Raw genomic sequence first — 27,360 nt, 5'->3', positions numbered from 1 at the left:
TGATGGATTAGGTAGGAGTTGGGGGTGGTGTAGTGTGTGTGGGTGTGTGTGTGTGTGCGTGCGTGCATACTTGTGTGTGTGTGTGTAATGGGTTGGGTGGGCCAGGGGACCGGATGTTGTTGATGAGAACTGAGGATATTTCATTCACAATCACATTACAATTAGATGTCATCTGCTTTCTGCCCTGACTGAGTTTTTTTATTAGATAGTTTGCTCTTTAAAACACAAAGGGACTAGGTGATTAAGACACACACACACACACACACACACACACACACACACACACACAGATACACACACGCTCTGACACCTGTTCTATGCTTAAAAAATAGTTGTTTGATGCGTTTTATTTGGGTTGTGGTTATCCAATACTAATGAACCTCCCATTCTTGTTTCAGGAAACGAGAATTAACTGCATCCGGATTGCCCGTAAAGGTACGCTCAGATCGTTCCATTTCATCATTGAGAGGCATGCATTGAGAAATAGACTACATAAGAAAACTTCCTGGCAAAGCAGTGTTTACATCTTCTGTGCGTCATGATGCTTCAGAGGCACGCTGATGTGGTTTGAAAGCTTCCCTGTCACTCGTAGGGAGGGAGGGAGGGAGGGAGAGGGAGGGAGAGAGAGAGAGAGAGAGAGAGAGAGAGAGAGAGAGAGAGAGAGAGAGAGAGAGAGAGAGAGAGAGAGAGAGAGAGAGAGAGAGAGAGAGAGAGAGAGAAGGAAGCCTGTAGAAATTGGATTCCTTCCTCTCCCTACACTCTTACTGTCTCTCTCTCTTCCTGCGCTCTCGTTGTTATTTGAAGCGTCCTGACATCAAGGGGTCTCTTCTCGCCATTGTCTGCTGGCGCTACACACCACCCAGGCAGAGGAGCTGTGTGTGTATGCAGAGAAGAGTTCTCGGCAGGATATTTCTAGTACCCTTCATTTGGTACGTGATGGTGACAGGGTGGCATGGTGAATGGAGGGAGGAGAAGAGAGGAGAGGAGAGATTGGTGCTGTTCCAGTTCCTGTGGTGGTGGCAAAGAGAGAGGTTCAGGAGGAAGCGTACTATGGCATTCTCTCTCTCTCTCTCTCTCTCTCTCTCTCTCTCTCTCTCTCTCTCTCTCTCTCTCACACACACACACACACTCTTTCTCTCTTTGCCTGTCTTATTGTCTGTCCGCCTCAAGCTTCCTCTCTCACTCTCTAATTATACAACCTTTCTTTATCTCTCTCTAACACGCCCACACACATGCACACATATAACATTTTCCTCTCACACCATTTTTTTCTCTCTCTCGCTCTCTCTTCCTCTTCCTCTCTCTCTCTCTCTCTCTCTCTCTCTCTCTCTCTCTCTCTCTCTCTCTCATTCTGTGACTGCGTAATGAAAGGATAGGGCTCATGTCAAGCGTGAAGCAGGGAGACAGGGACAGAGACAGGCGGCTACCGCTTAGACATCTAGTGTCACACCTCAGGTGTTCCGGGCTGACACCAGCACAATATCTGATTAATTACATACCAACGCTGGCAGATGAAGATGAAATGTATGTCCTCTCCAGCCCTCTACATTTCTTTCCTTCCTCCGTCCTAATCTTTCTCTCACACGCATTCTCTCATACATACATTCACTCTCCTTTCCCCCATCCCTCCCTCCCTGCCTCACAGCAGCAGAAAGTTTTTGTGGTCTAAACTTTTCCATGGCAACGTGCTTCTTACACCAGGAGTCAGTAAGAACAGAGTGACTCATCTGTGCGCACGCATACACGCACACACACACACACACACACACACATTAGTAAAGTAGGACTTGGAGGCCAGAGAGAGAGCCAGCTAGCCAGCAGAGCTACAATCACCTGCAGTCAAGATTTCAGCAGGCTACACTCTGTTTTCCTGAACAGGCTTTTAAGGCTCAGGCAAAGTTACCCCCCTTGCAGACAAAATATCAAGTCTTACTGGGAGGGAGAAAATAAAACATGGATGCTGTTCAAATTGGTTGTGCTGCAGCTAACTGGTAGAGAGCGAGAGAGCGAGAGAGATTTTTTAAATAGTAAGTGAGCTGAAAGAGAGAGGACCACATCCAGCTAAAGGTATAGATGAAGGATGGTGAAAAGAGGTAGATAGATAGATAGATAGATAGATAGATAGATAGATAGGTAGGCAGGCAGGCAGGCAGGCAGGCAGGCAGGCAGGCAGGCAGGCAGGCAGACAGGCAGGCAGACAGGCAGATAGATAATTGGTTTTAGCTTCGTGCCTCCAGTGATAGGCCATTTCATTCACCCTCCTTTTTGTTTACCCATCGTAGAGAATACTTTTAATTAAGCGTATGCTCGCAGGGGTTCAGGATCATAATTCTCAACCAATTCTTTCTCTAGTCGGCAATAAACACTTCTGGAAAACGACACCACGGGAGCTCCAAATTCATCATGGGAGAGATTTCAAGCTGTTGTTATAGCTCTGATGGAAATGTAGAGGCACAGCGAATGCAGTGAGACTGTGACTTTAGTGCATAGAAAATGGTTGACTGAATGAACTTCCAGCTAGCTATTAGCTGATGTAATTGGTGTGTTTTCTTAACACATGTAGGCCAAGACTGTCCAGCTGTCCACACTGGCTACACCAACTGTGGCTGGTTAGTTAGCGGCTTAAAAGCTTCCTCCTTATCCAAGCCTGTTACCTGTTATGAAACATAGTCAGGGACAAAGCCAGAGCTTATTTACACTACCATGCTCTCTCCCTCCTCTCTCTCCATATCTCCCTCCCCCGCTCTCCCTCCCCCCCTCTCTCCCTTCCTCCCCTCTGCCAGTGTATTCATCCAGGTGGATATAATACCCAGTGTGAGAGGGATAATAACCTGCTTTTACTCTGATAACCCGGCTCACCGTGGCTTCCCGTCTCTCAGACTACCACAATACCTCTGGGCCTCCTTTGGGATTAAAAGAAAAAAATTGAACTAGACTGTAGCCTTCTTACTCTAACACCTGATATTTTCAATCTCTGATCGTCATCGGTATAATTGGTTGTTTTTGTGGTTGTGTGCCTTTTCTACAGGATGCTTGGGCTTATGTGTGGTCTAGTGTTGGGACTAGGGAGAGGAGACTAACTAGGTTGGCCCTTTGTTGGAGTATGATCGCCCGAACCCTGAGTTCTTAAGAGCTAATGCCAAGGCCTTTGTTCAGCAGGCTACTACAGTCTTGTAGCATACAGAAGACTATCACTCTAACTTGTCTCTCCCCCTCGTGTCTCTCCCCTGTAGCTGCCTGTAAGGACCATAAGAGGGCCCTGGAGGTGTACCAACATGCAGAGGACATGGGTCTGATCCTGGGGGCCTGTGCTGGGGGACTGGTGGTCCTCATTCTGCTGCTGGGGGCCATTGTCATCATCATCAAGAAGGGGTGAGTGGAGGGTCGTGTGTGTGTGTGTGTGTGTGTGTGTGTGTGTAAAGGTGATTGTGATCGTTGAGGGGGTCCAGAAAGGGGCCTATCTTTGGCTGTCTCTTAGCTGCCTGTCACAAACTGCCATGTGACTAACTATGTCCTATTAGGGAAGGCATTTCTCCATCACATCTTGGCAGGCTTAGTCCAACTCAATTCAATAGGGAGTTAGGTAGGTAATGGAGAGTATATTACTTCCAGAACTACACACATGGCTGGGTATTATTTGTGGGATGCTGTGCAGTTATAGATGCCAAGCTTTTTGCGTAGAACTAATTTTCTAATTTCAAGCTCTGTTGTCTATTGGCTGCACACACATAGCCCAGAAACTCCAATATACACTCCAGCGTCATTGGCCAAGTTCCACCAGGAAATACTGCTTGGCAGTACTGTACTCTCCTCCTGTCCTCGTCTCTCATCCTTTATTGCTCTTCTCTCACCCTTTCCTCTTCTCCTCTGCCGTTAAATTGGGAGAATAACACTCAGTGTGTAATATTCATCAAGGGCCATGATATTCCATTGCCCTTTCAAGTCAAAGCAGATATAATAGCAGCATCTGGGTTGGTGTGCAGTGCTCCGTGAACTTGGTGCCTGTGGCTGAGCCATTCATTGGAGAGGAAGGTTGTTGTTGCCTTTCGGATAGAATTACCACCTCAGGTTTTCTCATGATGAAGGGATACCTGTCAGAGAAGCAGGGTTGGACGTCACAGGGAGAAGCGTGATAGAGACAGAAATTGTTAATTATGTAAACACAATGGCAACCAGCTAACCAACCACCAGTAGAACGTTGAGCTAACTGTACCTTGGTTGATAACTGTATGTGTACCTGTGCTCCCTGGCAGATTATTCATGTAAGTGATCTATTTAGCTAGGAACCCAGTCAATGTCACAGTTGTACTATATTTTATCTGCTGCTGCATGGTCGCTTGACTTGCCTCCATAAACATACAGGTAACTGCCAAAAGGAACATAAAGTGTCTTAATAGGGCGTTGGGTCACCACGAGCCAGAACAGCTTCAATGCAACTTGGCATCGATTCTACAAGTGTCTGGAACTATTTTGGAGGGATGCAACACCATTCTTCCACAATAAATTCCATAATTTGGTGTTTTGTTGATGGTTGTGGAAAACACGGTCTCAGGCGCCGCTCCAGAATCTCCGACAAGTGTTCAATTGGGTTGAGATCTGGTGACAGAGACAGTCATGGCATATGGTTTACATAGTTTTCCTGCTCATCAAACCATTCAGTGACCACTCGTGCCCTGTGGATGGGGGCATTGTCATCCTATGGGGCATAGCCATAGTAGCCAAAATAATGGCATGCCCAACATTTTTATACTTGACCCTAAGCATGATGGGATGTTAATTGGTTAATTAACTCAGGAACCACACCTGTGTGGAGGCACCTGCTTTCAATATACTTTGTATCCCTCATTTACTCAAGTGTTTTCATTATTTACCTGTAGCTTTCAACATTTAATAATGGACATTTTTATTTTGCCTTGCTGGAGGCCACCTCACTAACCATCGCCCCACCTCTCACCTCTCTTAGTTTTCTTTCTCTTCTCTCTATCTCCTCCTTTCTTCTCCTCCTTTCTCCATGCTAATCAGAAGGTACTTCTATTCTTACTCTTACTACCCGTAAGTGACTCCTCCCTAGTCTCTCCCTCCATCTTTTCATTATGGCACAATCTTCACCTGCTTGCCCTCTGTAGTCCTGGAAGTTGACACTTATAGGAGATAAGCATCTCCTCCACCTCATCCTCTATATACCTCTCCTGTCTATATTCTCTCTCTCTCTCTCTCTCTCTCTCTCTCTCTCTCTCTCTCTCTCTCTCTCTCTCTCTCTCTCTCTCTCTCTCTCTCTCTCTCTCGGCCTGCTACTATCACAACAAATATTCCTTTATCTCCCTCTCCTCGATACAATCTCTTATTTTTCCCCTTTCTTCCAATTTCTCAACTCCTTGACCTCAACCCCCCTCTTGCTATTTCCTTATTTCAATCTCTCTCTTATTCTTCCCTCCTTTTTATATTCCCTCTCCTCTTCACATCTCCTCTCTTTGCTCTGTGCAGCAGGAAGAAGGTAGCGCTGAACAAGGCAGCCATGTCGTACCGTCAGGAGAAGACCAGGAAGCTAGGTTCTCTGGACTGCAGCATGACAGAGCAGAGCACCCTGCAGCAGGACAGGCACACCGCTAACTCCTTCATGGACGCCCACACCTGCAACACACGGAGTAAGAACCAAGAACACCCTGAGCCCTAAGAGAGACAGAGAGTACAGCAAAGAGTACACTAATCTGTAGGTTAACCCTGTACCTCCTACACAGAGAGAGAGAGAGAGAGAGAGAGAGAGAGAGAGAGAGAGAGAGAGAGAGAGAGAGAGAGAGAGAGAGAGAGAGAGAGAGAGAGAGAGAGAGAGAGAGAGAGAGAGAGAGAGAGAGAGAGAGAGAGAGAGAGAGAGAGAGAGAGAGAGAGAGAGAGAGAGAGAGAGAGAGAAAGAGAGAGAGAGAGAGAGAGACTGCACTTTCTAGGCTACAGCCTGTCCTGTATACACACACTGCTAAGATAAAGTACCTTCAGTTTCTCAGGCTTTCTGTTTACTTCTCTGTGAATATCCATCTGTTTCTCTCAGTCCTTCAGCTTGCTTTCATCAATATAAACTATTCTTCTTCTCTCTCTCTCTCTTCTCTAACGACCTCTTTCAATTAAAATATTCCACCGTGCCCGTCAACACGTACATACAATATGTCTTCATAGTGATACCGGCTCTTCCTTGATCTGCCTGGCAGACTGAGCAGAGTGTCAGTTGAGTGGGTGTTGTGTTGAGCAGGTGGAGGTTGACCTTCAGTCCCCTCACTGAGCCACGCGCTTTAATAAAATAACATTTAGCCACTAATACTGGCACTTATATAACATATGTGATATTGTGTAATGGTTAACATGTGTGTGTGTGTATCTTTGTGTGTGTGTGTGTGTGCTCATGCATGTGTGTGTGTCTCCTCTAGATGAACAGAGGAGTTCAGTGAACGAGTCCAGCAGCCTGTTGGGTGGTTCCCCACGACGGCACTGCCGTAGGAAGAGCTCTCCGTACCACACGGGTCAACTTCACCCCGCGGTCAGGGTGGCAGACCTCCTCCAACACATCAACCAGATGAAGACTGGAGAGGGATACGGTTTCAAACAGGAGTATGAGGTGAGATGGAGAGAGAGAGAGAGAGAGAGAGAGAGAGAGAGAGAGAGAGAGAGAGAGAGAGAGAGAGAGAGAGAGAGAGAGAGAGAGAGAGAGAGAGAGAACTGAAAATGGAATGTGGGCGTAGCATCCTTTGGGATTTAATGATGCAATTTTGGAGGCAGAAGGCATTTTAATACAGTTTCTCATCTCTGAGTCCAATGGCTTATGTGTTCAGTAGGCTGCTGCTGGAAGCTTATTTTAATAAGCAGCAGTCAATGAAAACCTCCAGTAGCTGTTTTATACCATCTCTCAATGTAAAGCTATTTTATTCTGCTCAACTCTCTTTCAGATCTTTTTCTGTTTCTACCAAGAGTATATTAATTAAATGGCTTTCAAGTAACTTTTTTTCATTCTATTTGTGATTTACTACAAAGTCCCTCTATTCGCCCGGTAGCATTTAGCTTGTATTTGTCCCCGAATCCAAACCTCCAGGATTCCAGATGCGCTTTTCGATTCATTAATCCCACCCCCGAAGGGCCCAACAAATTCCCCCTCCTAAAATCAATACCGTGGTCGCTTTTTCACTCCTCCATCGCTTTTCCGCTCCTCCCGTCTCGCTCCCTCCATCGCTCCCCAGTCTGTCGCCTGGAGAAATAAGATGAAGGAGAGATCAGTGTGAGACTGGGATGTGTGTGTGTGTGGTGTGTGTATCAGTGTGAGACTGGCTGTAGGACTTCATAACCCTTATTTCCCACTGGGCTGCCGAGGCGGCCATTGATCAGGCATGCCGCAAAGTACTGTTGGAGCTTTTAAATGGCACTACAGGGTTTCTGGACTGGCTCTACAGGGTTTCTGGACTGGCTCAGATAGAACGAGGCTGAAGTCAGATAGCCATAACCAGATTACAACCAACTGGTTAGACTGTCAGGTTAGATCCAATCCTCTTGACTATCTTCAGGGCTTCTACCCAGCAGGCAAAACTGGTTGAAAGGATGTCATTACAAACCAGATTACAACAATGATTTATATACATCATTGGATTACAACCAGTTGAAGTCATTTCAACCAGCTATGCCTGCTGGGTATATGTTCAAGTTTTAATGTCAAGTACAGTGAAATGCCTTTCTTGCAAGCTCTAAACCCAACAATGCAGTAATCAATATCAATTTAGTACTATTAAATAACATACGGTAGAACAAAAACACACAAGAAACAAAAATAAGAAATAAGAACAACACGAGAAAGTAAGAAGCAACATACAATGTGCATGGATACTGGAGTGATAGAGGTAGATATGTACAGTGGGGAAAAAAAGTATTTAGTCAGCCACCAATTGTGCAAGTTCTCCCACTTAAAAAGATGAGAGAGGCCTGTAATTTTCATCATAGGTACACGTCAACTATGACAGACAAAATTAGATTATTTTTTCCAGAACATCACATTGTAGGATTTTTAATGAATTTATTTGCAAATTATGGTGTATAGGGGTAAGGTGACTAGGCACCAGGATGTATGATAAACAGAGTAGCAGCAGCATAAATGAAGATTATATGTGAGTGTGGGTAGAGTCCGTATAAATGTGTGTGCATGTTATGTGTGTACTGGAGTGTCAGTGTGCGTGAGTGTGTAGAGTCCTATGTGTGTGCATAGAGGAAGTGCAAAAATGTACAAGGGTCAACTCAGATAGTCCGTGTAGCCATTTTGTCTTATGGCTTGAGGATAGAAACTGTTCAGGAGCATGTTCGTGTCCGACTTGATGCACCGGTACCGCGCGGAAGCAGAGAGTCTATGGCTTGGGTGGCTGGAGTCTTTAACGATTCTCCGGGCCTTCCTTTCACACCCCCTGATATAAAGGTCCTGGATGGCAGGGAGCTCGGCCCCAGTGATGTACTGGACTGTCCGCACCACCCTCCGTAGCAACATGTGATCAAGGGCGGTGCTGTTGCCATACCAAGCAGTGATGCAGCCAGTCAAGATGTTCTAAATGGTGTAGCTGTATAACTTTTTGAGCATTTGAGGGCCCATGCCAAACTTGTTCAACATCCTGACGGGGAAGAGATGCTGTCACGCCTTCTTCACAACATTTTAGTCATTTAGCAGACGCTCTTATCCAGAGCGACTTACAGTTAGTGAGTGCATACATTTTTTTCTTTTCATACTGGTCCCCCGTGGGAAACGAACCCACAACCATGGCGTTGCAAACACCATGCTCTACCAACTGAGCTACACGGGACTACAAACAATGAGCAAACCAGCCTTTACATTTACATTTTAGTCATTTAGCAGACGCTCTTATCCAGAGCGACTTACAGTTAGCTCTACCAACTGAGCTACACGGGACCAACTGTGCGCTTGTGTGTGGACCATTTTAAGTGATTTGTAGTGATTTGGACCCCGATGAACTTGAAGCTCTCGACCCCCCATTTGCTGTAGTCCACAATCAGCTACTTGGTCTTACTGACGTTGAGGGAGAAGATGTTGTCCTGGAACTACACTGCCAGGTCACTGATCTCCCTGTAGGCTGTCTCATCGTCGCCGGTGATCAGGTCTACCATTGTCGTGTCATCAGCAAACTTGATGATGGTGTTGGAGTTGTGCGTGGCTTCAGTGGAAATAAAGAACATTGATAGCTGAGACCCTGATGTATGATAGTGCCGTGCTAAAGAAAGTCTGTCTATGGATTTGTTTAGTGTTAGTCAGGCTCTGCTCTAAAGAGTGTGTTGGTGGGAGAAGGATAGAGAGAATGAGAGAGAAGGAGAGAGAGATGGATCATGTCTTCTCTAAGCAGGATTAGGTATAGTATTACCTGTGTAGGAGTGAGGCGCAGGTGTAATCCTCTGATCAGCATGCTGCCCCTGTCCCTGGGCTGTAGGTGGACCGGCCTCCCCACGCTGATCCCATGCTGGGATTGGGCGGGCGCTGATGAGGGACTTAGTGAGCTGGGGTTGGAGTGCCTGGATGTGCACGACAACGCAGCCAGGATATAAGTCGGACTTAGCATTGGTATGCTGCGAATGCCATGAACGTGACATGACTTGGACGCTACCGCCGCCAACGCCACCGTGTTTCTTCGCAAACACGTCTGTCACACTCACTCAGTCATTCATTCTTTCTCTACTCTCTCTCTCTCTCTCTCTCTCTCTCTCTCTCTCTCTCTCTCTCTCTCTCTCTCTCTCTCTCTCTCTCATAACGTTGATTTAAATTCAATAGCTCGTATCGTGCTGGCAGATTGTGTAAATGGTGCCATAAACATCTGTCACAAATGTAGCACTTTAACACCAAGTTAAAGTGCTACATTATAAAGCACTTGGATTGCAGGCAGACCCACTCTCGATGCATAGGTAATGAGAGAGACTCAAGCTCGCCTATCTACCACCTTTTGTCCCCTCCTCCTCTTCTCCCCTTCTCTTCCTGTCCCCTCCTCTCCTCCCCTTGTCTTCCTCTCCTCATCCTCTCCTCTTTTCCTCCTCTTAACTCTTGGACGCCCTCCTCTTCCTTCCCGGCCTCCTCTCTCCTTTCCTCTTCCTCCCCTTCTCTCCTCTCCTCTCCCCCTCAAGGCCAGATCCATCCCTCATAGCCTCTTCTTCTCCTCACCATTCTCTCAGAGATGTGTCATGACTAACAGAAATACAAGCGGTGAATATGATGGCAAAGTTACTTAGGGTAACAGTCTAAGTTGGGTAACTAAGCTAAGTAGTAAAACTAAGTAGAGTTTTGGTAGTAAAACTAAAAGGAGATTTGAATCTGATGACACATACAGTATATTCCTTGTGTCCTAGAGATATCTAACACTTTGGAAACCAAGCTAAGTATTTCAATGTGCTGTTGAAATCTGCTGATGACAGAATATCACCTGTATGCTAACAATATCTCACTGTCATGGTGACCACTTGTTCCTTCTCTTCTCAGAGCTTCTTTGATGGATGGGATGTCACCAAGAAGAAGGACAAGACTAAAGGGAGACATGACAGTTTGCTGGGGCGTAAGTTCTGTTTAGAACCTCGTTCTGGAATGGAGTGGTATGCCATATATGGAAGAACATTTGCAGGAAAGCTACTGTAACTTAACTTTGTTAAAATTAATGTACCAATTATAACATGTCCTCAAGTCAGTTGCTATTGACGACCACTACTTTAAAAAAGCTTTGTTTTGTTGAAAATCTTTGTTAGTTTCACATTAAAAGAGATTATACATTTCAAAAGACTTCCTGGTTAAATAAAGCTGACATTAAAGTCCCTCTCTCTTGTTGATGATCTCTCCGCTGTAGATGATCATCATCGAGTCAAGCTACACTCCCTCCTAGCAGACCCCAACTCTGACTATGGCAATGCCAACTACATAGACGTAAGTTACCCTCTCTCTCTCTCTCTCTCTCTCCATCTCTCCTGCTCAATTATCCCTCTCTCCTGCTCTTGCTCCCTCCCTCTTCTCTTTACATAGACGTAAGTTACCCGCTCTTTTTCCCTCTGTCTCGCCCTTTCTCTCTCTCTCTCTCTCTCTCTCTCTCTCTCTCTCTCTCTCTCTCTCTCTCTCGCTCTCTCTGCCCCCCCCGCTCCTCCTCCTCAATCTTTACTGTCTCTGCCCACAGTTGCTCCTTAAACTAAGACTCAGCCGTACGATCAGAGGCTGCACTTGTGAGCATCCACATAGCATCTGAGCATGTGCATGGGAGTTGGCTTTACTCTATTGCAATGTGATAGCTGTGTGACAACAACTGCTGCAGAGATTAGTCTCTAGCCTCACGCGGAAGACTGCCTGATATTCTAATGCTAACTTTGTATTGTTGAGTGTTACTTTAATTTGCGATCCCTCCCGTCAGAGCTGTGTGTCTGGCCCAGTGCTAGAGAAGTGCTGTAGGAGGATAGACTCTTGGGTAATATAATCTCTCCCAGCAGCTGTCTGTAGACTGGCCACAGGAAGGAGAGACTCTTGGGTAATGTAGTCTCTCCCAGTAACTGTATGTATGCTTGACACAAGAAGGAGACTCTTGGGCAATGTAGTCTATCCCAGCAGCAGTTTGTAGGCTGGCCACAGCTGGCAGGCTAGTCTACAGCAGTGGAGGCTGCTGAGGGGAGAATGTCTCATAATAATGGCTGGAACGGCGCGAATGGAAAGGCATCAAACACATGGAAACCATGTTTTTAATGTATTTGATACCATTCCATTTATTCCACTCCAGCCACTACCATGAGCCCATCCTCCCCAATTAAGGTGCCACCAACCTCCTGTGGTCTACAGTATCTAAGGATGTTTAGCCCACTGTTACAGTCTATAGGGACTCCAGTCAAAAGTGTGTGAGGATGTGACATCTAGAATCTGATCATAGTATTGTCCTGTCTCTCCCTGGGGGAGTTTTGTGTATGGCCCAGTGCAGGAGAAGTGAGAGACTCCCACCGTACTGTGTGTGTACAGGTAGACTGTCCCAACAGCCCTCTCTGGGCTTTTATTTTTATTTAACTAGGCAAGTCAGTTAAGAAGAAATTCTTATTTACAATGACGGCCGGACGACGCTGGGCCAATTGTGCGCCGCCCTATGGGACTCCCAACCACGGCCGGTTGTGATACAGCCTGGAATCGAACCGGGGGTCTGTAGTGACGCCTCAAGCACTGAGATGCAGTGCCTTAGACCACTGCGCCACTCGGGCTTGCCTCCTTTGGCTGGCCAGTACACTGTGACAGTGAAGATATCCACTTAAAGAGGATTGTACTCTCAATCTGCCATTGTCCTGTCTCTGTATCCCTGGGGGTACCGGAATAGATTTGAGATAGGCATCGTCTCAGCAACACCACATATCCTATAAGATCCTTTAAGATCCTTTAAGATCCTATAAGCTAGGAGTGTCTGTGTCCTCTGCGACGGCCTCTCTTAAGTCGACTCCGAGTGGCGTCTCACTCTGTCTGTCTGATGATATCAAATGCCTGATCCTGTTCATCTGGCGTTCAGTTAGTTGTGATCTCAACTCTTCAGCTCCAGTGAGTCTCATCCAGGAAGCCTTAGCCAAGCCCAGTAGCAGTTCAAACCTCATCCCAGACACTTTCTCTCCCATCGCTGTGTCAAAGCTGTACAGCTAGTACTGTAGCTAGTGTTGTAGGGATATCCACTTTGTGTGCTTGAGCTAGGGCCAAGCAGTGAGTGTGAGTGTGTGTGAGTGTGAGTGTGTGTGTGTGTGTATGCGGAGGCGTTGCTGAATACACACGAAGTACAGGTCACGTAAAGGTGACGTTCACAAAAACCTATTTTAGCAATTATTTATCTTTGTTGAACACAGCCCATTCAGTGAAGTGCCCAATGAGAGCAGGAAAGAGCGTACAGCATTCAACTGCATTCGTCTCCCTTGCTCAATGATTGATTGTTTCACCATTGTGTTGTTTAACAAAAGAAGATGTAAGTGAAAGTATGCAAGACAAATAAATTGAGAATGTAAGAAAAAGTAAAATGGGCAGAAAATAAAATGGTAAAATGGAAAGAAAATAAATGCTAAAATGGACAGAAAATAAAAGGTAAAATGAGCGCTGACTCAGCAGGTTGAGGTGGAGGTGAAGGAGAATGTGTTTGTGTTGGAGCTCATGGAGAGTGTTCCGCCCGTTCATCCCCTCTTGCCGTTTGTGAGCCCTCTGGTTCCATGCTCTGTTCACCCTCCTCTAGTTTTACTTGAAAGGTTAATTAGTATATGGACCCTGCGAGGACACCTGCGTCATTGTTAGGGCTGTCTACAGGACCCCTGACTAGCCTTCCCTCAGCTAACCCACCCCCAGGCGCCTAAATTATGAATGTGAGTAGGAGAAAGAGAGGAATGGAGGGGTGAAGATGAGGGGTGGAATTAAGGGTCCAGTGCTGTTCCGTCGTTCTTCAGAAAGGTTAAATGGAAAAGCAGCACCTTCTCTCGCTCTGATTTGGGTTAACCTAACTGTTTTCATGGATGGTGGCGCTTGGGTTTGACTAGATAGGAGGAGTGTTGCGTCGTAGTAAATGTGTAGCATGTTTTGTTCACTTAGTGTTCCATGACCACAACAACAACAGGAAGTTGAAGAAAAAAACGTTGGTTTCTACCTCTTTGCCAATGCAACAGTTTGTGAGGCGTGAGGGTATACACATTATGTTTCTCCACAGGTAGCGTGAAACAACCTCTCTTTCTCCTTCTCTCTCTTTTCTTTCTCTCTCTCTCTCTCTCTCTCTCTCTCTCTCTCTCTCTCTCTCTCTCTCTCTCTCTCTCTCTCACCTCTGAGTTCTCTCCTATCCCCCTGTTCTTTCATCTCAATAATTAGCTTATTTGTCCTTGCTCCCTTCCTTATTTCTCTCTTTCTCCTTCCCTCTTTTCTCAACCTTTGGGACCTCTTAGATCCGGATAAACAGGGAAGTAAGTACTACTGCTTCTCTTCTCTTCTCTTTCTTTTCCATCAATCCTCCCGCTCACCTTGTGCCCTCTGCGTACCCCCTTATTCCTTCCACCTTTCCATCGCTCCACCACTTTCTAATCTCTCCGTCTCTGAGCCCCCCCAGCCCCAGGCACCAGCTGCTCCCCAGAGTTTAATTTAGCCAAACCTGCTCCGCTACACCATCTGCAGCCAGACTAGACTCACTTAGAGTAAGGGATTTGTATTAGGTTTGTCTGTCCCCCGTCACAGCAGAGATGACACAAAGCGTGTCTTATTGCAGGCAAGTCTGTCCCAATAGACAGTTAGAGCTTTAAATTACATATTACAACTATCCTCCATCAGAAATGGTACAAAGGAACCAATGGGAGGAGCACAGTCTAAGATTGCATCCTAAATGGAACCCGATTACCATTACAGTGCGCTACTTTTGGCCAGAGCCTCAAAGGTCTCAGTCTATTCCCTATATAGTTCCTTACTCTTGGCTAAAGCTCAGATATGCCCTGAAGGCAGTAGAGACCCCATGCAGAGAAAGCATGCAGGGCCAAAGCCAGGAAAGATACATACACGCTCAGCTCAGATCAGACACAGCGAAGGGCTACTAGAGCATGTTCACAGGCAACACTCTGCACGGCCAGACCCTGAACATAACATGTAAGACTGTTTTCAACCTGTTTTCTGCCCCTGTATCACATTCTGTTGGATGTTTCTCACACATATATTTTAATATAGTGTTTTGGCTAATCTTCAACCACATAGTGGGCTATCTATCTAGGTCAAACTAGATTGGTTTGAAGGGGTCCAACTTGCTGTGGAAGAAGAGAACATGTAAAGGGAGAGATTGCCAACTTCATCTTGGATTTCTTCTTGGCTTTCCATCTTGTGGCAACTTGCTTTCCATCCCATCATGTTACGACATTGTGATGTGATGGGTTTTGTCATGGTGTAAGTGTGGTGGAGAGCATGAGAGCATGATTATTTGTATTTAATTTTTTTAATTCAGTTATTTTTCATCCATTTTGAATTTCACACTGCTTGATGTGATGCTGTCTGCTCGCTGTAGGCAGAGGGTGGTGGTTGCCTAGGTGACAGACAGACAGGAAGCACACACACACAGTGAAGCAGAGAGGATCATGGGAAGGATGGGAATGGGGGTCACTGCACTCTAGCATGGCAACGGTCATTCATCTCCCCTCCTCTCTGTGTGGCATGGCACTTATGGAATGGAATGAGCGGTGTGTGTGTGTGTGTGTGTGTGTGTGTGTGTGTTTGTGTGTGTATTCCCTTACAGCCAAGAGTGATGAGGGGACCATGCCCAGGGCTGGAGGATTTGTCTTGCTTTACATTCTCCTCTCTCTCTCTCATGCTCTCACACACGCACACGCACTCGCACACACACACACACACACACACACACACACACACACACAGTGATAAGGGGACCATGCTCAGGGCTGGAGGATGGACACACACAGACCATGACTAGCAATCCCATCTGACAGTGTCCAGGATTGATCATAGCAGCAGTAATGTATCCCCCAGGAGAACAGACAATGGCAGATCAGTCTGTGTCAATCGGCTGAAATGAAAGCATTATAATTTCCCTTTTGAAGGAACCTTTTGTACTTTATTATTGCTCTATACCTGAACAGTTAATGGCAAAATGCTGCCTGAACAAAGAAAAAAGTTAATTGGTAGGAGGAAGCTGCCCATTGAAAAAATTACGGTCCCTCTCTCTAGATAATTATGGCCGCTCTAGAGAAATCTCCTTAACTACCTGTTATCCAACAGTCCAACCTTTACAATATGAAAACATTATAATATGAAAACCACTTGGTATTATATCTAGGTAGACGATGAATACAATGCAAGCTCGACTACATATACTGTACGGTGTCATTCAATACCACATCAGAAATAAGAGAGGAGAGGAGACTGAGGGAGGGGGATGGTGGTGGTTCTGTATAGTGACTCTAGGGACTGGTGTTTAAACTGTGCTACTCTGATGTTCAACTCTCTCTCTTTCTTTCTCTCTCTTTCTTTCTTCCTTCCTCAACATCTCTTTCTTTCACAGGGGTACCAGCGATCAAACCACTTCATAGCCACCCAAGGTGAGTGCCCTTGGAATACTTTTTCAGAAATCAAAAAATTGTAATATACCGTATTTACTGTGTGTATGTGTGTGCATGCGCAGCCAAGCCTCCCAGTTGTTGATATTAAAATAATTATTTGAATTATTAATGTGTAAACACACTGGCTGGGGCTCCATCATGTTGTGTGTCTGGGTAGAACTTTATTCTCTACCACCCAAACACCACCTTTCAGCTTTCTCTCTCTCTCTCTCTCTCTCTCTCTCTCTCTCTCTCTCTCTCTCTCTCTCTCTCTCTCTCTCTCTCTCTCTCTCTCTCTCTCTCTCTCTCTCTCTCTCTCTCTTATATATATAGTTTGGGGTCACTTAGAAATGTCCTTGTTTTTGAAAGAAAAGCATTTTTTTTGTCCATTAAAATAACATCAAATTGATCAGAAATACAGTGTAGACATTGTTAATGTTGTAAATGGCTATTGTAGCTGGAAACGGCTGATCTACATAGGCATACAGAGGCCCATTATCAGCAAGCATCAGTCCTGTGTTCCAATGGCACGTTGTGTTTGCTAATCCAAGTTGATCATTTTAAAAGGCTAATTGATCATTAGGAAACCCTTTTGCAATTATGTTAGCACAGCTGAAAACTGTTGTGCTGATTAAAGAAGCAATAAAACTGGCATTCTTGAGACTAGTTGAGTTTCTGGAGCATCAGCAACTGTGGGCTCGAGTACAGGCTCAAAATGGCCAGAAACAAATAACTTTCTTCTGAAACTCGTCAGTCTATTCTTGTTCTGCGAAATGAAGGCTATTCCATGCGAGAAATTGCCAAGAAACTGATGATCTCGTACAACGCTGTGTACTACTCCCTTCACAGAACAGCGCAAACCGTCTCTAACCAGAATAGAAAGAGGAGACACATCTCCACATCAACTGTTCTGAGGGGACTGTGTGAATCAGGCCTTCATGGTCGAATTGCTGCAAAGAAACCACTACTAAAGGACACCAATAAGAAGAAGAGACCTGCTTGGGCCAAGAAACACGAGCAATGGACATTAGACCAGTGACAATTTGACCTTTGGTCTGGAGTCCAAATTTGAGATTTTTGGTTCCAACCACCGTATCTTTGTGAGACGCGGTGTGGGTGAACGGATTATCTCTGCATGTGTAGTTCCCACCGTAAAGCATGGAGGAGGAGGTGTTATGGTGTGGGGGTGATTTGCTGGTGACACTCTGTGACTTAACCAGCATGGCTACCGCAGCATTCTGCAGCGATACAACATCCCATCTGGTTTGGGCTTAGTGGGACTATAATTTGTTTTTCAACAGGACAATGACCCAACACACCTCCAGGCTGTGTAAGGGCTATTTTACCAAGAAGGAGAGTGATGGAGTGCTGCATCAGATGACCTGGCCTCCACAATCCCCCGACCTCAACCCAATTGAGATGGTTTGGGATGAGTCGGACGGCAGTGTGAAGGAAAAGTAGCCAACAAGTGCTCAGCATATGTGGGAACTCCTTCAAGGCTGTTGGAAAAGCATTCCAGGTGAAGCTGGTTGAGAGAATGCCAAGAGTGTGCAAAGCTGTCATCAAGGCAAAGGGTGGCTACTTAGGGTTACACTTTTTGGGTTACTACATGATTACATATGTGTTATTTGATAGTTTTTTATGACTTCACTATTATTCTACAATGTAGAAAATAGTAAAAATAAAGACACACCCTTGAATGAGTAGGTGTGTCCAAACTTTTGACTGGTACTGTATATATACAGTATATATTCTATATATTTATATATGATTCCCAACCCTTGTCCTGGAGAGCTAGACTCCTGCAGGCTTTCCCTCCAACCCTAATCTCTCTATCTCTCATCGGAGTGCATGCTGTGAGTGAATCGTGAAGCAGGAGTGATTGTGAGAGCGACTGGAATTATTTACACTCTATTGGGTTTCGGTGTGTATATATATACAGTGAGGGAAAAAAGTATTTGATCCCCTGCTGATTTTGTACGTTATCCCACTGACAAAGAAATGACCAGTCTATAATTTTAATGGTAGGTTTATTTGAACAGTGAGAGACAGAATAACAACAAATAAATCCAGAAAAATGCATGTCTAAAATGTTATAAATTGATTTGCATTTTAATGGGGGAAATAAGTATTTGACCCCCTCTCAATCAGAAAGATTTCTGGCACCCAGGTGTCTTTTATACAGGTAACGTGCTGAGATTAGGAGCACACTCTTAAAGGGAGTGCTCCTAATCTCAGCGTGTTACCTGTATAAAAGACACCTGTCCACAGAAGCAATCAATCAATCAGATTCCAAACTCTCCACCATGGCCAAGACCATAGAGCTCTCCAAGGATGTCAGGGACAAGATTGTAAACCTACACAAGGCTGGAATGGGCTACAAGACCATTGCCAAGCAGCTTGGTGAGAAGGTTACAACAGTTGGTGCGATTATTCGCAAATGGAAGAAACACAAAATAACTGTCAATCTCCCTCGGCCTGGGGCTCCATGTAAGATCTCACCTCGTGGAGTTGCAATGATCATGAGAACGGTGAGGAATCAGCCTAGAACTACACGGGAGGATCTTGTCAATGATCTCAAGGCAGCTGGGACCATAGTCACCAAGAAAACAATTGGTAACACACTACACCGTGAAGGACTGAAATCCTGCAGCGCCCGCAAGGTCCCCCTGCTCAAGAAAGCACATATGCATGCCCATCTGAAGTTTGCCAATGAACATCTGAATGATTCAGAGGAGAACTGGGTGAAAGTGGTGTGGTCAGATGAGACCAAAATGGAGCTCTTTGGCATCAACTCAACTCGCCGTGTTTGGAGGAGGAGGAATTCTGCCTATGACGCCAAGAACACCATCCCCACCGTCAAACATGGAGGTGGAAACATTATGCTTTGGGGGTGTTTTTTCTGCTAAGGGGACAGGACAACTTCACCGCATCAAAGGGACGATGGACGGGGCCATGTACCGTCAAATCTTGGGTGAGAACCTCCTTCCCTCAGCCAGGGCATTGAAAATGGGTCGTGGATGGGTATTCCAGCATGACAATGACCCAAAACACACGGTCAAGGCAACAAAGCAGTGGTTCAAGAAGAAGCACATTAAGGTCCTGGAGTGGCCTAGCCAGTCTCCAGACCTTAATCCCATAGAAAATCTGTGGAGGGAGCTGAAGGTTCGAGTTGCCAAACGTCAGCCTCGAAACCTTAATGACTTGGAGAAGATCTGCAAAGAGGAGTGAGACAAAATCCCTCCTGAGATGTGTGCAAACCTGGTGGCCAACTACAAGAAACGTCTGACCTCTGTGATTGCCAACAAGGGTACTATGTCATGTTTTGCAGAGGGGTCAAATACTTATTTCCCTCATTAAAATCATTAAAATTTTTAATATTTTTGACATGCGTTTTTCTGGATTTTTGTTGTTGTTATTCTGTCTCTCACTGTTCAAATAAACCTACCATTAAAATTATAGACTGATCATTTCTTTGTCAGTGGGCAAACATACAAAATCAGCAGGGGATCAAATACTTTTTTCCCCTCACTGTATATTGATTAGTTTAGTTGTTGTAAGGTTATCTTGCCTAACTATCAGTAAGCACGTATAGGGGTGGGGGATCGTTGAGGTTGTTTTTCTCGAGGCACAACCAGCGGGTCGGGCTGGTTGCAATTGTCACTCACGGAGGTTTGGAGTTTGAAAAACTTAGTCGGCGGCATGCAGTAAAGATTCCTGCTGCGGCCGGGTGTTCAGTGGAAGAATGTAGCTTAGCAGTGGGTGCTATCATTGGGTATGATAGCATAAAATCAGCCTCAAGGATGAATAGCGCTGTAGTGATATTCTTAGATTCCATTGAAAAGGTGAATACGATAGTTGAGAGTGGTGTTGTGTTGTGGGAGACACAGACGTTGGTATTTCCTCTTATGAATCCGGCGATGAAAGTTATACTTTCTAACGTACCACTATTTGTTAGAGATGAAGTGTTGGAGCGAGAGTTATCTCGTCATGGTCAACTTGTATGTACAATAAAGAAGGTTATTTTTGGATGCAAATCTCCTTTGCTGAAATATGTTGTGTCTCATAGGAGACAAGTGCATATGATTTTAAAGAAGGACACTGACGAACTGAATTTAGCATTCAGTTTTAAGATTGATGGATTTGATTATGTCTTCTACACTTCTACTGAATCAATGAAATGCTTTGGCTGTGGAAGAGAGGGGCATTTGGTACGTTATTGTCCCAAGAACGAGCGCACAGAGCCCGGTAGCAGCTCCGGTGCTGGTGCAGCTAATGCACCACCGCGAAGGGATGAACATTCTAAGGGTGCAGGGGAAGGGAGAAGGTGGGCAGATGTGGTTGGAAAAGTAGGAAAGGAAGGCAGTGTGGCTATGGAGGCAATTGTGGTAGATCAGAACAAAGAGGGAGGGGAAACAGTCAGTGAGATTGCGACTGCAGTCGCTGAGGTGGTGCTGGAAAATGAAATTGGAGATTGAAGTAATGGAAAAGGAAGCAGCTGTTTTCAAAGTACAGAGGAGTAAGAGGAAGAATTTAAGGGGTGGTGAAGGGTCTAATTCTAAGAGGAAGGTAGAGATTGATAAATCAGTTGAGGATAAACAGGTTGTAGAGATAGTGGAGTTTTCTTCTGGGGAGGATAGCGAGAGTGAGTCATCTGACGTGTCACAACAAAATAGCAAGATAAATGGGGTGGAAGGGACGTATGGGATTGAGAAGGTACGTCAATTTCTGAAGTTGACAAAAGGGAAGAAATATATGCAGGATTATAATGTAACAGATTGTTTTCCTGAAAGTGAATTGTTTATTGAATCAGCAAAGTTTCTGTAAATAACAGGGGGAGGTTTGACAAGCCCTGAAATTGCTAGACTCAAGAAAGTGGTCACGAGAGTGATAAGTGATGTAAATTCTAAAGAAAATTAAGAGTTCAGTCGCAGCCTTAACTCTGTAAAGAGATGTGGTTTCTGTGTCTTCCTCTGTATAAAAAAAAAAAACATGAGCAGTTTTAAGACTTCTTCTTTAAACGTAAATGGGGCGAGAGACGTTAAAAAAATAGCCATAGTGTATGAGTTAATTAGGGGAAAGGGAAGTGACATAAGTTTTCTACAAGAAACGCATAGTAATTTGGAAAATGAAGTTATGTGGCAACAGGAGTGGGGGGGGGGGGAGAGGGGACAGTGGTGTGTAGTCATAAGTGGTGTGTGGTCCTCTGTAGCTCAATTGGTAGAGCATGGCGCTTGTAACGCCAGGGTAGTGGGTTCGATCCCCGGGACCACCCATACGTAAAAATGAATGCACACATGACTGTAAGTCGCTTTGGATAAAAACATCTGCTAAATGGCATATTAATAATAATATTTAATAAAAAGTGGGGGTGTGGCCATCTTGTTCTCAAAAGGGTTTTTGCCTTTGTCATATGAGGTTGAAGAGGTAGTTGAGGGGAGGTTATTAAAAGTTAGAGCGCGGTATGAAAACATCACTATGTGTCTGATAAATGTATATGCCCCAGTGGTGGCAGTTGAGAGGGTATGTTTTTTAGAGACATTATCAAATACCATTGAGAAATGTAATACTGAAGATTATTTATTTATTGCTGGAGATTTTAACTGCACAGTCAGTGATTTAGATAGAAATCACAAAGAACCTCATTGTAACACATGAACTGTGTGATATTTGGCGGAGTCAACGTGGAGGCACGAGACAGTACACCTGGGCCCATGTGAGAGAGAACACCATCTCTATGGCCAGGTTAGATAGGTTTTATTGTTTTGAGCATCAATCTCAGGTCTATAAATCAAGTGTGATAACCCCAGTGGAATTTTATGATCATTGTTTAATAACAGAGGTGGTGTTCATTAACGCTGTAAAACCCAAAAGTGCATACTGGCATTTTAATATAACTTTATTGAGTGATGCTCACTTCAGGAAATGTTTTAGTTTTTTCTGGGAGAGGTGGAGGTCTCAAAAGGCCAGTTTTGTATCCCTTCAACAGTGGTGGGATATAGGGAAAATCCAGATTCAACAATTCTGTAATCAATACACAAGGAATGTCACCAAAGACATCACCAGATCAATGAAAGCCCTAGAGTCTGAAATAGTGGAACTCCTGACGTTGGTTGAGACCACAGGAGATCGAGGCCATACTCAGGCCCTCAAGAGGAAAACAGTGGCATTGGCAGACCTTCTGGGTATCAGAGCACAGGGGGCATTGGTGAGAAGTAAGTTTCAGGGAATCTCTGAAATGGATGCCTCATCCAAATTTTTCTTTGGTTTAGAGAAAAAGAATGGACAAAGAAGTATTATGAATTGTCTCAAATCAGCTGTTGGACTGGAGCTCACTAGCCCTAGTGAAATTAGAAAGAGGGCAGTAGAGTTCTATGCTGAGCTCTACAAGTGTGAGTACAAAGAGGATAAAACAGTGACACAGCAGTTCCTTGATGGGCTCCCACAGGTGGCTGCAGAAGCTCAGGTTGAGCTAGAGCAACCATTGTCTCTGCAGGAGCTATACACTGCATTAAAAGGCATGGAAAATGAAAGGGCACCAGGCATTGATAGGCTTCCCGTTGACTTTTTTCGGAGAGGATTGGCTAGCAGTAGTTAATGATAGTTTGACCGGAGGGTTACTACCGATAAGCTGCAGAAGGGCTGTCCTCACCCTACGGCCCAAAAAGGGTGACCCTAGGGAGGTGAAGAACTGGAGGCCGGTGGCTTTATTGTGCACTGATTATAAGATCCTGTCAAAGGCTTTGTCCAACAGGCTGAGGGAGGTGATGGGGCAAATCATACATACAGTGGGGGAAAAAAGTATTTAGTCAGCCACCAATTGTGCAAGTTCTCCCACTTAAAAAGATGAGAGAGGCCTGTAATATTCATCATAGGTACACGTCAACTATGACAGACAAAATGAGTAAAAAAATTCCAGAAAATCACATTGTAGGATTTTTCATTAATTTATTTGCAAATTATGGTGGAAAATATGTATTTAGTCAATAACAAAAGTTTCTCAATACTTTGTTATATACCCTTTGTTGGCAATGACACAGGTCAAACGTTTTCTGTAAGTCTTCACAAGGTTTTCACACACTGTTGCTGGTATTTTGGCCCATTCCTCCATGCAGATCTCCTCCAGAGCAGTGATGTTTTGGGGCTGTCGCTGGGCAATACGGACTTTCAACTCCCTCCAAAGATTTTCTATGGGGTTGAGATCTGGACACTGGCAAGGCCACTCCAGGACCTTGAAATGCTTCTTACGAAGCCACTCCTTCGTTACCCGGGCGGTGTGTTTGGGATCATTGTCATGCTGAAAGACCCAGCCACGTTTCATCTTCAATGCCCTTGCTGATGGAAGGAGGTTTTCACTCAAAATCTCACGATACATGGCCCCATTCATTCTTTCCTTTACACGGATCAGTCGTCCTGGTCCCTTTGCAGAAAAAACAGCCCCAAAGCATGATGTTTCCACCCCCATGCTTCACAGTAGGTATGGTGTTCTTTGGATGCAACTCAGCATTCTTTGTCCTCCAAACACGACGAGTTGAGTTTTTACCAAAAAGTTATATTTTGGTTTCATCTGACCATATGACATTCTCCCAATCCTCTTCTGGATCATCCAAATGCACTCTAGCAAACTTCAGACGGGCCTGGACATGTACTGGCTTAAGCAGGGGGACACGTCTGGCACTGCAGGATTTGAGTCCCTGGCGGCGTAGTGTGTTACTGATGGTAGGCTTTGTTACTTTGGTCCCAGCTCTCTGCAGGTCATTCACTAGGTCCCCCCGTGTGGTTCTGGGATTTCTGCTCACCGTTCTTGTGATCATTTTGACCCCACGGGGTGAGATCTTGCGTGGAGCCCCAGATCGAGGGAGATTATCAGTGGTCTTGTATGTCTTCCATTTCCTAATAATTGCTCCCACAGTTGATTTCTTCAAACCAAGCTGCTTACCTATTGCAGATTCAGTCTTCCCAGCCTGGTGCAGGTCTACAATTTTGTTTCTGGTGTCCTTTGACAGCTCTTTGGTCTTGGCCATAGTGGCGTTTGGAGTGTGACTGTTTGAGGTTGTGGACAAGTGTCTTTTATACTGATAACAAGTTCAAACAGGTGCCATTAATACAGGTAACGAGTGGAGGACAGAGGAGCCTCTTAAAGACGAAGTTACAGGTCTGTGAGAGCCAGAAATCTTGCTTCTTTGTAGGTGACCAAATACTTATTTTCCACCATAATTTGTAAATAAATTCATTAAAAATCCTACAATGTGATTTTCTGGATTTTTCTTTCTCAATTTGTCTGTTTTGAAAATTTGAAAATTACAGGCCTCTCTCATCTTTTTAAGTGGGAGAACTTGCACAATTGGTGGCTGACTAAATACTTTTTTTTCCCCACTGTACGGACCAGTCCTACTGTGTTCCCGGCAGGCAGATAGGGGATAACATTTGTCTGATTCAGGATTTTTTGGACGTCTCTAGGGCTATTGGGTTGGATGCTGGTCTAATTTCAATTGATCAGGAAAAGGCATTTGACCGAGTTGAACATCAATACTTATGGCACACTTTTGAGGCGTTTGGTTTCAGCTCTGGTTTTATTGCTATGATAAGGATGATATATGGTGACATTGAAAGTGTATTGAAAGTTAACGGTGGTTTGAGTGCTCCTTTTAAAGTGTGTAGAGGTATTTGGCAGGGATGTTCTTTGTCGGGAATGTTATATGCCATTGCTATAGAGCCACTACTAAATAGCATTATAAGTCGCATTGAAGGGGTGTACCTTTCAGAGGATATTCTTCCTATTCGTCTCTCAGCCTATGCTGATGATGTAGTTATTTTAGTGAAAAATCAAGCGGAGGTGGACAGTTTGAGTCTAATGGTTGATCGTTTTAGGGGAATATCCTCTGCAAAGATAAATTGGGAAAAAAGTTGTGCTTTACAGATTGGAGAATGGTCTGGAGGGATCATGTCTTTGCCAGGGGTGATGAAATGGTGGAAGGGAGGATGAGGAGATGGTGTTGGTTGTTATCTCGTATATCATATAGGGGGCGCACTATTATAGTTAACAATGTGATTGCCTCTGCACTGTGGCATCGGTTGTCAGTTTTAGAGCCACCATCTGGCCTTCTGGCTAAGATACAGGCGATTATTGTAGATTTATTTTGGGATAAATCTCATTGGGTTCCACAAAGTGTTTTGTATTTGTCAAAAGAGGAGGGGGGACAAGGTCTTGTACATCTTGCTAGTAGGGCTGCTGCTTTCTGGTTTCAGTTTATTCAAAGGTTGCTTTATGGACCGGAGAATTTGGTTTGGAGAGGGGTGGCAGGTCTTGTATTACAGCAGGTTGGGGGATTAGGTTTAAAGAAGGCTTTATTTTTGGTTGATAGTAGCCAGATTTCTAGGGAGGGAGTACCTCTGTTTTACAGAGGCCTTCTTAGGGAGTGGAGCATAATGAAGGTGTCCAGACGCATTTTAGCGGAGTCAGTGCATTGGCTGTTGGAGGAACCTCTGGTGTACGGGGCAAGACTGGATTGTACAACTGCAGCTGTTCCACATTTCTCCAAGATTCTTGTGAAGGGCAAAATCATCACCTTAAAACAGTTAATGGCCATGGCTGGGCCCACCTTAATGGATGGAAGACGGGTGGCTGAACATTTGGGGGTGAGGTCGGAAAGGATTGTCGGACATCTGCTGGGAAGCTGCAGGAAGGCTCTGTCAGCAGAAGAGTGGGGTATTCTTAAGAGCCACAAGAAGAAGGTACAAGATGAAAACGTCTCATTTCCAAGACTAGGGATTACACCCAATATCACAGTCAGAAAGAAAGGCATTATTACTGGATTTGAGAGGGTTGGAAGAGGTGGGTTTGGATGAGGTGAATGGGAAAGACTTATATAGGGGGTGTGTCAAGGTGTTGAATAAAGATACATTGAAAAATAGAAAAGACACTCCATGGAGGGTAAAATTGGGCATTGATGACAAGGTAAAGCCAGCATGGAAAGCAGTGTACAAGCCTCTGTTACAAAAGGGTACTGGTGATATGCAATGGGGGGTTTTGCATGGCATCATTGCAGTTAATGCTTTTGTATCTTTTATTAACTCATATGTTGGAGATGGATGTCCTTTTTGTAATATAAGAGAAACTATTTTTCACTGTTTTATGGAGTGTGAGAGGATAAAACCTATCTTGGAAATGCTGGAGTCTTTTTTGAAAGCTGTAGGGGAGATTTTCAATAACACCGTTTTTTTCTCTCTCTCTCTCTCTCTCTCTCTCTCTCTCTCTCTCTCTCTCTCTCTCTCTCTCTCTCTCTCTCTCTCTCTCTCTCTCACACACACACACACAGGCGCTACATCATGTCCTGTGTCTGGGTAGATTTTTCTACAACCTGAACCCCACTTCTCTCTACAGTTAGTCACATGTACCTGTACATAGGCCTACTGATTGTGATTATGTTACAGCACAGTAGCTGTAGCTCTCTGTGAAGTCTCTGTGTCTCTCCTCCCCCCAGTCTGTGGATAGTTCTCCTTCTCCCTCCATGAATTCAGAACCTAGATCATGGATTCCCTGTCACGATCGTCGTATTGAACAGACCAAGGCGCAGCGTGATGAACGAACATGTTTAACTTTATTATCTTTAGTGATAATTGAACACAATCAACAAAACAAGAAACGACTCGTGAAGTCCACGGTAACAATGACCGAACACGGAACAAGAACCCACAAACACAAAGGGAAAACCGACAGTTTAAATATGGCTCCCAATCAGAGACAACCAACGACAGCTGACACTCGTTGCCTCTGATTGGGAGTCACTCTAGCCAACATAGAAATAAACACAACAGAATTACCAACATAGAAATAAACACATAGAATGAACACACCCTGGCTCAACATATAGAGTCCCAGAGCCAGGGTGTGACAGTACCCCCCCCTAAAGGCGCGGACTGCGACCGCGCCTCAACCTGAACAAAACAGGGGAGGGCTGGGCGGGCATACCTCTCGGCAGCGGTTCTGGCTCCGGCCTTGACCACCACCCTCCAATAAACCCCCCATAGCGCCCCTGGTCCAGTCTGGCCCCGCCGGCTGGAGCTGAACTGGACTTAGCAGGAGCGGTTAGCTTCAGCTCCATAGTGGAGCAGTTGACCGGTACCTTACCAGGCACCGGTGACCCAGGCACGGGTTGTGCTGGACTGACGACGCGCACCCTGGCTTGGTGCGTGGAGGAGGAACGGGCCTTACCAGGCTGGGACGACGCGCACCCCCTGGCTTGGTGCGTGGAGGAGGAACGGGCCTTACCAGGCTGGACGACTCGCACC

General features: G+C 45.1%; 1 protein-coding gene across 6 annotated transcripts in view; it reads left to right on the top strand.

Annotated features, from left to right (window-relative positions):
• Nucleotides 1-27,360, top strand: part of LOC121586539 (receptor-type tyrosine-protein phosphatase U) — a 293,456-nt gene that overhangs the window by 234,290 nt on the left and 31,806 nt on the right. For 4 of the 6 annotated variants that reach the window (XM_041903295.2, XM_041903292.2, XM_041903294.2 and 1 more), the window contains exons 14-21: nt 399-435; nt 3,234-3,372; nt 5,485-5,645; nt 6,417-6,604; nt 10,493-10,565; nt 10,851-10,927; nt 13,924-13,941; nt 16,032-16,068. In XM_041903295.2, coding sequence (XP_041759229.2) covers nt 399-435; nt 3,234-3,372; nt 5,485-5,645; nt 6,417-6,604; nt 10,493-10,565; nt 10,851-10,927; nt 13,924-13,941; nt 16,032-16,068 — 730 coding nt within the window. The remainder of the gene's footprint in view (nt 1-398; nt 436-3,233; nt 3,373-5,484; nt 5,646-6,416; nt 6,605-10,492; nt 10,566-10,850; nt 10,928-13,923; nt 13,942-16,031; nt 16,069-27,360) is intronic. The other 2 variants (XM_041903296.2, XM_041903293.2) reach the window with 1 other exon arrangement.

This window comes from Coregonus clupeaformis, chromosome 17, assembly GCF_020615455.1.
Source record: "Coregonus clupeaformis isolate EN_2021a chromosome 17, ASM2061545v1, whole genome shotgun sequence".
Taxonomy (NCBI): Eukaryota; Metazoa; Chordata; class Actinopteri; order Salmoniformes; family Salmonidae; genus Coregonus; species Coregonus clupeaformis.
This window is presented reverse-complemented; position numbering and strand designations above follow the sequence as displayed.